Here is a 10,893-nt window from a genome sequence, read left to right as displayed (position 1 = left end):
GCACGGAAATTTAAAATGGTTGAGTATCTGGCAAATACGTTGAACCCCACCTTTTCGAAAAACTGTAGTATATGGGTGTAGGTGGCCATGTGTTCGTTAATTCCCTTGTATTTTTCGTACTATGTCACTCGAGTACGATTCACAATTGTTGGGTTGCACTTAAGCTAACATGTTACTAAATTTGTGATTCTTCAACTAAGATTTCGTCCTCTGCCTTTCATGGTATGCTGTCATGAACCGATCGATGCTCAGAAACAAAAACTTGTATTGGCTTTGTTTCCAGGCTGGAGTGGTTATTATAGACGGATGGCTAAGGTTAACTGCTGCTGCACAGACTGCTGTTTTATTCAAGCAACTTCGCATTACACTTGATGCTGTTCTGAAAGAATTGACAAGAAAGCCGGAGGTATGTTGTCTCCTTTTTGTTTGATATATAAAGGTGAAACCACTGATAACGTGAATATGCCATGCAGTTGTAGCGTCTCCTGCACATTTGTGCATACATTTGCTTTATACTACTCCATATCACTTTACCATTTATAAAAGATGTATAACCTACTTTGAACAGAAGGCTGCTTCACCATATGCAAAAATCTATAACTTGCGGTGAACAAAAGACTGCTTGAAGATGGTATTCATACCATCTTCGCATACATTTGCTTCGTATCATTTAATCGTTTGTAAAAATGTATAACCTACTTTGTACAAAAGATTGCTTCATTATATGCAAAAATGTATAACTTGCTATAAACAAAAGGCTGCTTGAATATAGTATTCATACCATCTTCGCATACATTTGCTTTGTATCACTTAACCATTTGTAAAATTTTGGAACCTACTTTCAACAAAAGGCTGCTTCAGTATATGCAAAAATGTATAACGTGCTATGCACAGAAGGCTGCTTGAAGATGGTATTCATACTATATGCTGTATCTTGCAATTTTCTAATTAGTTGGTCTGAATGTATGATTTCAGATGGCAACTTTTGTTGACAACGAAGTGGTCAGATCCATCATTCATTTGCTGTTGGAAGAAGAGAAGGCCCAACAAGCATGAATTGTGGTAATCTCTTCATATTGATTTTTTCTTGTACATGATCTTACTTGGAGAATGAGCAAACAGCATGGCAAGTATGATCTTGCAGATTTAAATGTTAAATGTGGAGCACTAGAGCTTCTTCAATGGAAATCGTTGTCCTCGACTTTTCAAATTTTACATAGAAAACATGTTAAAACAAGCCTTGGGATGTCATCTATTAAGTTTCGAGGTTAAGTGTTTTGATTTCTGAACTAACTTCTGTTACTTCCAATAGGTCAATGAATTACTGTACAGATAATGGTGGAACTGTGGCGGAATTAACTTGAGAACTTGTCCTCAGATCAGGTGCCCGGATCTAAATTGCAGATGACCTGGTACATTCTAGCATGTTTGTCTTGGTAACTAAGTAGTCTTTGTCCTGATACCTGTGTGCTCAAATCATGCTAGTGAATTTCTTATACTAGTAAAAAAGTTGGATCTAGTGATTTTGGGCATTTTAGTTTGTTAACTTCATTTGTGTCTAACAGACGCCTCGTAACTAGTCAATGAGTGCCAATTTTCGTATACCTTTATGTGGCCCTCCATGTCACCAACTCACCATGTGATCTTATGATTTCATCTCACGAACACACGAAATTATGGGTGTCCCACCTTGTCCATTCTAGTTGTCATATTGGCTAGCAGAAGTGACGTGCACGTCTTTGTAGCGTCACTAGTGCGTGGAAACTCTTCGGTAATGCTGAAAGGAGCATGGAATTTGAAATTATCATGCCTATCATGTTTAGCTAGCATTTACTTTTTGACGCAGTGTGATAATGCATATAATTATATTCTGCAGCTGCTGGCCTTTTTGGAGCACATGAGCTTTCTGTTATACCGGGCCTTCATGCTACATGATGAATGCTATCAAGTAGCGAAGGTTGATTCTCAGGGCTCGCCTGCGGTCTTTTACTGTGTTGGTGACTGACGATGGAGAAGTTTCAGAGTGACCGGATTTCATTGGCTTGACTTCTTTACAGAACAAAAGTGTATGATTTACTCATATCACAATGCTTATATGCTACAGTGAAGATAATTGCATTGAAATGAAATACTCTCTTGCAACTTCCAACTTGTTTAATTAAATATTGTAGTGTTCATATACACAAAAAGTAGAATGGAATGATAGGAAGCCATATTGTTTCTAGAAAGCTGGGCAGCCCGACAGGAGGCAGCTTCAGGGGTGTATGGTAGGGCCATGGTTTCGTCAGCAGGGACGGTCGTTGATGCCCTCCCCTTTCTCCGGCCCATTTTCCTGGCCAAATCTCGTGTCTGGTCGCTTTACTCCTCCTTCGGTAAGGGTCCACTCCTGACTGCTCTTCCTCGCATCTTCTTCACACTCCTAGTCACTTTTTCACCTTTGCCCCCAACCAGGCAACCACCCAGCCTCCCCCTTTCCACAATTTTTACATTTTCTTGAGGGAATCAGATTCTACGACTTTTACTGATTCCATGTCCAAAGAAGTCCAGTCCACACAACGTATGCCCCAAACCGTCCTCGTCTTGACGTATACGATGATGCTCGATCGAGTCCATGTTAGCCCCACATGCACCTTCCAAGAGAATCACGAGTTTGAACACGCTTAAATAAACTATAGACCTCAACTTGGGCATCAATCTTTGTTCCACCTAACCCTATTAAATTGGCGTCGATCAAGGCTTGTCATAGCCAAGCCATATAGTACTATAATACATCTGTATGTGTGCCCCACCTCCATTTGGTTAGCCACACATACATACAGTGTAAAAGCGGATCTTGCATTGTGGACTGCAGAGCGAGATACCATTGAAACCGCCATTCTATATTCATCACAAGCTACTAGTCCACTCTGTTCTCCTCTGCCAAACACACATTGTTAACTAGTAACACCAAGTTTGAACAATGCTTAATTCAGCGAGAGATGTTCTTAGAGCAACTCCAATGGGGCGACCCATTTCGTCCGCCCGCGTCCGTTTGGGTCGGGGCGGACAAAAGTAGCGGTCCAACGCGCCGATCCAAAGGGACGCGCGTCCGTTTTTCGTCCGCGGGCGACCCATTCCAGACCCAGTTTTGAGCCGGATTTGCGTCGGCGCGGACACGAGACGGACGGGCGCGCGCGCCTACTCCTCTCACCGGGCCCGCCGGTCGGTGGCAGCCACCAACATTCCCCCATTTTCCCCAAAAATGCTCCCGCCTGCGCGCGCCCCCGCCCCCCAACCAGCCATGGAGGACGCCATCGACCTCGACCTCGACGCCGCTGCCGGCCTCGCCTCCCTCGCCTCGTCCGGCGCCGTCGCCCCCTTCGGGAAAGGCAAGCCTCGTGCCCCACGCAAGACCGCCGCGGCGGCCAAGCCGAAGAAGGCGCTGACGCCCAAACAGCGAGCAAGGGAGTCGGCCAAGAGGAAGGGCCGGAGGCACGTTGCGGACGCCTTGATCGCAAGCGTGGACGGCATGATGAATAAGGACTCAAGGGAGGAGGAGCGCCGGCGTTTCAAGGCGGAGCAAATGGATGCTTTCATGGAGATCCAAAGGAGGAGGCTTGATCTTGACGCCGAGAAGCAAGCCAAGATGTTCGAGCTCGAGGCGGAGAAGCAAGCCAAGATGCTAGAGATCGAGGCCGCCAACGCCAAGAAAAAGGCGAAAGAAGTGGCTCTTGCAAGCATGATGACCGGGGTGGAGATCATGAAGGTGGATCTCAACGCCTTGTCGCCAAGGAAGAGGCTGTGGTTCGAGAAGATGCAGGCCGACATGCTCAAGTTCGACGACGAGTGATCTATGGCGTCGAGGGCCATCTTTTTGTATGCCGGCAGGTGTGACGGCATGACCACGGGAGCCGCGATGGCGTGGTCGAACTCAAGTCCCATCATTTTTTGTGTGCTGGCATGTGTGCCGGCCGGCTGACGAGTGCGTCAGCATGAACTGTGGTATTTTCTGAAGCCGGCATTGTATGCCGGCACTGGCATGGTGCCGGCATGAGACATGGCCGCTGGCATGATCGGCCGCGGGCCTTTTTTATTTAAAATTTGAATGCGGACATGAAATGGGTCGGCGCGTTGGACGCATTGCCGACCCAAATGCAAAACTGGGTGAACGCCGGCGGACGGCCGACCCAAACGGACAAAAAGCGGACAAATGCACCGTCCGTTTGGGTCGCCCCATTGGAGTTGCTCTTAGCGGTGGAGCTCGGTAGCAGCCGGTAGATGATAGGTTGGCACTTGGCAGATAGATCCTTGCGCATAAAACAAGGGGGCTGAGAGGCGAGCACTCCACCGGCATATCCTATCCTTGGGATCCAAGGGCAGCGCGCCCGGGAACCAGCCAAAACGGGAGGAGCATATTGGCGGCCATTTCATTTCTTGCAAACTAAGCTACACGCGGAGCGAACATCTAGATTCCCTTTGGTCGCTTATATATACCCCTCCCCGTCGCCGTGACCCATTCCCCCCTCCCTCCCCCGGCCGCTACGTCGTACGTCTCGCGCCTCGCCCATCTCCATTAATCGCCGGAAGCGCTAGCTTCTGAGGTTCTTAGACAGACGATCGATCGAGAGGCTGGAGAGATCAATTGGGCGTTTGGGTGTACATGAACCTGACGTTGAGTCTAGGCGTCAATGGTGGCGCCGCTGCGGCCAAGAAGCGCAAGGTGATGGACGGCGTCGGCGACGTTGGCGTCCTCGGCGCCGGTGACGGCGGTGACCGCGCCACTGTCATGAGGCTCCTCCAGGCCAGAGATCGCATGGTGAAGGTTGAGCTTGATCACGACGACGGGGACGTGAGTGACCGCGGAGCCTCGCCGCTGATGCGCTTGCTCCTCTCGTCGGCGGCCGCCGGGGAGGTCGGCGACATGCACGCAGCGGCCATGGCCTTGCAGGAGGTCTACCGGCACGCGTCCTTCCGCGGCGGCGACCCCGCCCAGCGGGTCGCATCCTACTTCGCGGACGCGCTGGCGTCGAGGCTCCTGCTGCCGCCGCCGGCGAAGGCGAAGACGACGACGACGACGACTCGCGAAGAGCAGTTCCTGGCGTTCACCATGTTCTACCAGGCGTCCCCGTTCTACCAGTTCGCGCACTTCACGGCGAACCAGGCCATCGTGGAGGCGTTCGAGGCCGGCGGCCGGCGCCGCCTCCACGTCGTGGACTTCGACGTCTCGTTCGGCTTCCAGTGGCCGTCCCTGATGCAGTCCCTTTCCGACGCCGCCACCACAAGCTCCTCTCTATCCTCCCAGGACGACAGCGGCGACTGCTGCGACGAGCCGGTGTCCCTGCGCATCACCGGGTTCGGCGCGAGCGCCGACAAGCTGCGGGACACGGAGGCCCGCCTCGCCCGCTTCGCGGACGGCTGCCCCAACCTACGGTTCGAGTTCGAGGGCGTCGTCAACAACGGGCCGGAGGAGGGCCGCCATGAGCGCATAACGACCGACCCCGCCGCGACGGTGGTCGTCAACCTGGTGTTCCCGGCCGCACAGAACGTGAGGCAGAGCTCATGGGATCCGCGCAGCGCATCGGCTCACATCCGGTCTCTGAACCCGTCCTTGGTCTTCCTGATCGACAAGGTCGACGAAGGCAACGGCGGCGTTAAAGGCGCCGGAAGATGCGGAAGCGCGAGCCTGCTCCCGCGGTTCGCGGCCAACCTCCGGTACTACGCGGCCGTGTTCGAGTCGCTGCACGAGTGCCTCCCGGCCGACAGCGCTGAGAGGATCGCCATCGAGAGGGACCACCTCGGCGTGGAGATCAGCGACGCAATGGCCTCTCTGGACCGTCGGCGCCACGACGGCGATCGCGCGGCGGACAAGGTGAGTCGCGGTTGGAAGGAGAGGCTGGAGAGCGCGGGGTTCGAAGACGCGAGGCTGAGCTCGAGGACGGTGAGCCAGGCGAAGCTGCTGCTCAAGATGAAGAGCGGCGGGTGCGGCGGCGGCGGGTTCCGCGTCATGGAGGCCGGCGACGGCAAGGCCATGGCGCTGGGGTGGCGAGACAGGGCCCTCATCACGGCCAGCGCGTGGCGGCCGTGCCGGCAATCGGTCGGCAAGAACGAGCCCTGAAACACGCGCCCATTCATTCATTCAGTACATAGATATTGTGATAGACCGTGTGCTCATCCGATTCTTCTTGGTTTCTTCTTCATTGGTTCCTTATTGGCAGAGAGAGAGAGAGCTTGATTCTTAGTTTCTTTTCTCTTGATTTCTTGAGTGATATATACATGTATACTCGTACAAGTAAAAAGAGGTTATATACAGCTGATATCATATTCATACGTACGTTCATATACACATGAATCATTTTATCCTCACGTATGAATAATAATTAACTGCATCACGAGCTTTTGCGCACTAATTAACCATTGGTTTTTTAGATGAATTAACCATGGTTGGTAGTGATGAGATTTAATACGGTGAGTTGACAAATCAAACATAACAAAATCGTGCAAGCATTTCCGATGGACGTCGAGTCTAGTCCCGACTGTCCAACTGACATTTTGCTTCGACTCCAACACGTTGGAAAGCATATCCCTTCCTTCCTAGTAGTATAAAACAACGAACGGATCTGCACTGGAAAGGTCGGATATGTATGCACAGGACAATCAGAAGACATGCGGGAGTGGTTCACCAAACTGTTAAGCGGTCAGTCTACACCTAATAAAGATCTGCAGCTGGGCAGATAGCGTTGTTGAAATATAATGCGTGCTGCCATTTGTGTCTTCCGGTACTCAAGCACGAGGCTCATTAACTAGTCAGATATAATCGTCATCTACAGTGAAGATGGATCGACAGAGATCATCGCCGAGATAAGATGGAGAGGCTAGATGGCCATGGCATGCCGGTGGTTTGACTTTCCAATAATCTTTCATGCATGCTAGTGGCCATTTGATCCTCTGATCGTGAGAGGTAGTACTCCTTAGAGCATCTACAGCCTGCCCCCTAAAACCGTCTCAAATGCTTAAACCAGTCTTAAATGCTCATCGGTCACAAAAAATCGACTCATCTGGATGTCTCAAACCGGCCTCAAACGTCTGGGCCATCAGACGCCTCTCATATCCAGCCCACATATAGGGTGGATATGGGATGGCATGGCCCACCACCGACCCTAACGTTGTTCCACAAAAAACCCCAATCCGGCTCCTCGCTGGGAACCCTTGCTCACTCACTCTCTTATCTTACTTCGTCCTTTTCTCTCTCCTCTCCAATTCCGATCCACCCAGCGCAATGTCGAGCTCCGACCTGGCTCTGACGTGGACGTCGACAAGGAGTTGGCCCTCCGCATTGCCTTGGAGCGGTTCAAGGTGGACACCAGGGGCAGCTCCGGATCTGCAGCATCGCCGCAGCTCCTGCACTGGCGCAGCGCAGTCGTCGGAGCTGGCCCATCACGGCCCGCACGCAGCTCCGCCAGGGCCACGCAGTCCGCTCCGCCCCCCGCGCCATCCCCTTCCCCTGCCAGCGGATGCTCCGCGCGGGCAGCGGTGGGTGCTAGTGCCCGCGCTGTCGGCCCACGCGCGCACTCTGGAATCAGAGGCGCACATAGCCCGCCGCGAGATGCAGCAAGCAAAGGGAGAGGGAGGCGACGGAGCCCGATGAGGACGAGCATCTCCTCGCTTGGGCCTACGACGAAAGAACGCGAAGGCGCTCCGACTTGCCATAGAGTAGTTGGAGCGCGAGGCGAAGGAGGCAGCGACGGAGGCGACTCGGCTCGCCAAGTTAAGCGGCAGCAGGACATGGCCATCCGTCAGATGAAGGGGCTGATCGTCCTCTCCGACTCCAACTCCGACGACGGCGGCGACCACAACTCCACCTCCTCCCTAGATGACCATGATCCTCCACGAGCCCCGAACGCCTACAGCTACGCCGGCGACCGAAAGGGGAAAGGTCGGGGAGGAAGTGGTGAAGACGCTCCTCCTCCTATGTTTTTTTATCGCTTTTTAGTTGTTGAACTTAAGAACTTGTCTGGCGATGAACTTCGATGATCTTTTGGATGATGTACAATTTGTTTATGCGCATTTGGTTGTCCGTTTGATGCCGGTTTCGTTTTGCGTTGTTTGATCACGTAGAATAGCTCTTACGTTGTATGTGTTGTGTGGATATAAGGTGCTGGATATGAGGTAGGTGGATGTGGAGAGAGTAGTTTGAGACGTGACTCGTCAATGCCCGCGGGCATTTGACGGATTGGATTTGTCAAATCCGGCTGTAAATGATAAAGATCTGTAGTACTCACTAAAAAAACAGAGATAAAGATCCGCACCGAAACATTACCACGTACTACTAGTCTACTACTTTCATCTCAAAGTAAAAGACGTTTTTTCAGGGAAATGAGGTAGTACGAAGGAAGCCGCTTGCACGAAAATAATGTGGCCCTGTCAGAATGTTCCTACCAAGTACAGCAAACCTAAGCAAATGTTGTTCATCATTGAAAAAAACACCATGGTTTGACGGTCAGCTCCAGCTCAGCTCAGCTGATATATATGGCACAAAGACCGTACGTAGCAGGAGGACACGATCGACGAGTGGTGGCGGCACTTGAGAAACAAAAGGAGGTGTGAAAGCGGACGCGAATATCTTTCCTGACGCGTTCAAGATGTTCCAAATCCCTATCTTGTCCGGAAGAATACTCTACTTTACAAGGATAGATACCACTTTACATTTCCATCCATCCATCCCAAAAAACAGATGCTCTATAGTTTGGTCGAACGGAGCGCATACTCTTCCTCGCGCAGCCAAGAAGAGAACATCGGAACGAGTTTTCCTCTAGCAGGCTGGCTGATGCGAGTTGTTTACCCCCTCCTGGCGGCTGAGCAAATATTCGTTCCGCCCCGTTCGCTGTACTGTATTCCATTCCCGTCGCCACCCAACCCCGCTTACTTTCCGCAACGTTTACAGGTCAACATCTCCGTTGGATCCAAGGCAGGGACAAAGCCCGGGTCACATCGCGGCCAGCTGCAGAGTCCACCCCTCGTCTCGACGGGGGGAGATTCCGTTTTGGCAGGTGGATGGAGCGGCTGTCAAGGAGCCAATGGGCAGAGATTATCCATCCGGCATCGCCTCGCCTCGCCGGCCAAGCAGCCTGCATTTGTTAAACAAGTCGCTCGGACGCTCTTCTTTAGGTCTAGGGTGTCACGGGAGATCTCCCCAAATCCGGATCTGTCCCCGTCGGGCCGCGTGTTCGCGTATGTTTGTCGTGCGCCGGGCGACGCTATGGCCACGCCATTGGCTTGGCGCTTGCAGCGCGGGGCAGCGGAGGTTAAACAAGCGGCGCATGCTTGGCCTGGCGTCTCCGGGGGGTTGCGCGGAATATCCCAGTGCGGTGCGGAGATACACCCGCGACCGCGACGGGGACGGGGGGAAAGGGTGAGGCTGCGTGCGTGCTCTGGATATTCGGGCAGAAATGCACGTTGCTTCTGGACGGGTTCTGTTCGTCTCCGAGAGTACAAGACGGCATCGTGTGTGTTTTGTCTATGGGATCAATTGTGTTGTGTCGTTTTCCAGGTAATGATTCCCTTGAAAGCCTAGCTTTTGTAATTTTCTGTTTAAAGCTTGGAGGATATCCTATCCGGGTCTGTCTAGGACACATCTAGATGTGACATAGTTATGTCACATCTAAGCTGATGTACACTCTGTCTGTGGTCTATTTTTTTTTAAATTTTTTTTTCTGTTTCTTGTTGTTGCATTATATATTTGTGAGAGCTTAGATGTGACATCCTTAAATAACATCTAGATGTGAATTAGACAAACTGTATCCTAAACGCCGGCATTCGATGATATTATAGCATCTACAACCCGACACCGGACATGACTCCTTACAAAAATGCCAACCAACCAGACCCTTAAATCCAACCCAGACGGCCCTCGTATGCAGTCTATATGTGGGGAAGATATGAAACGACCGCACGCGTGGCGGATCCTAGCGCGCAACCCCCAGCTTCCCTGCGCGCCTTCTGGGTTGGCTCATGTGGGGCGCAAGGTCCCCCGGTTATTTTTTCTTTCTTCTTTTATGTTTCTTTTTTTGTTTTCTTTTTCTTTTTTCCTATTTTCCCTTTTTTATTTTTTTCAATTTGTGAAAATCTTTGAGATCCGTGTACATTTTCTAAAATTATGAACATTTTTTAAGTTACAACATTTTTTGGAAATCATGAAAACATTTGTTTACAAATGTATGAACATTTTTTAAAATTGTGATTATTTTTTGAAATTTAAGATTTTTTTAAATTCATGAACACTCTCTTCAACCATGAACTTTATTGAATTTGCAAAAGATTTTTTAAATCATGAACATTTTTTCAAACCATGAACATTTTCAATTTGTGAACATGTTTTTGAAATTGTGAATTTTTTTGAAATCACTAACTTTTTTTTGAATTTGCAAACATTTTATGATTTATTAATTTTTTGTCCAAAATGCACATTTTTTAAGATTTCAAAACTTTCTATGATCGCAAATTATTTAAATAGAAAAATGAAAACCAAAAAGGAAAAAGGAAAAAAAACTTTAAAAAATAGAGTGCTCGGACATGGGCCGGCCCAAATGGGTGCTCTGGGGGAGCGAGGGATGCGCGCTACTGCTCCTCCTACCGCCCCACGCGCCATATAGGAGGTCCCCACACGCGTGTGCCACTCAGGCCCATGTCAAATCCCTTCAAATTAACCAAGTCCATCAAAACGACCGATTTGCTTCTGCGCCTGTCCTCCTTTTCCCGCCTCCGAGCAATCACCCTCCTCCCACGGGCCGGTCTTGAGATTTCGGGGCACCGAGGCGAAACTAGAAGTCAAGCCCTTCAATACGTATGGCATTAGTGTGGAGATAGCCACCATGCAGTAGTGATAACGGGATGTACTCCAACTGATGAAAATTCAGT

General features: G+C 50.4%; 1 protein-coding gene across 1 annotated transcript in view; it reads left to right on the top strand.

Moving 5' to 3' along the window:
• The window catches only part of LOC123053333 (DExH-box ATP-dependent RNA helicase DExH7, chloroplastic), a gene marked incomplete in the record, with an annotated part of 21,953 nt that extends 19,804 nt beyond the window's left edge, over window positions 1-2,149 (top strand). Inside the window, 4 exon segments of the mRNA XM_044476795.1 lie at window positions 284-406; window positions 976-1,062; window positions 1,313-1,436; window positions 1,877-2,149. Of these exon segments, the coding sequence (XP_044332730.1) occupies window positions 284-406; window positions 976-1,056 (204 nt within the window).
• Between the last annotated feature and the right edge of the window lie 8,744 nt (window positions 2,150-10,893).

Source organism: Triticum aestivum, chromosome 2D (assembly GCF_018294505.1).
Source record: "Triticum aestivum cultivar Chinese Spring chromosome 2D, IWGSC CS RefSeq v2.1, whole genome shotgun sequence".
NCBI classification, from domain to species: domain Eukaryota; kingdom Viridiplantae; phylum Streptophyta; class Magnoliopsida; order Poales; family Poaceae; genus Triticum; species Triticum aestivum.
This window is presented reverse-complemented; position numbering and strand designations above follow the sequence as displayed.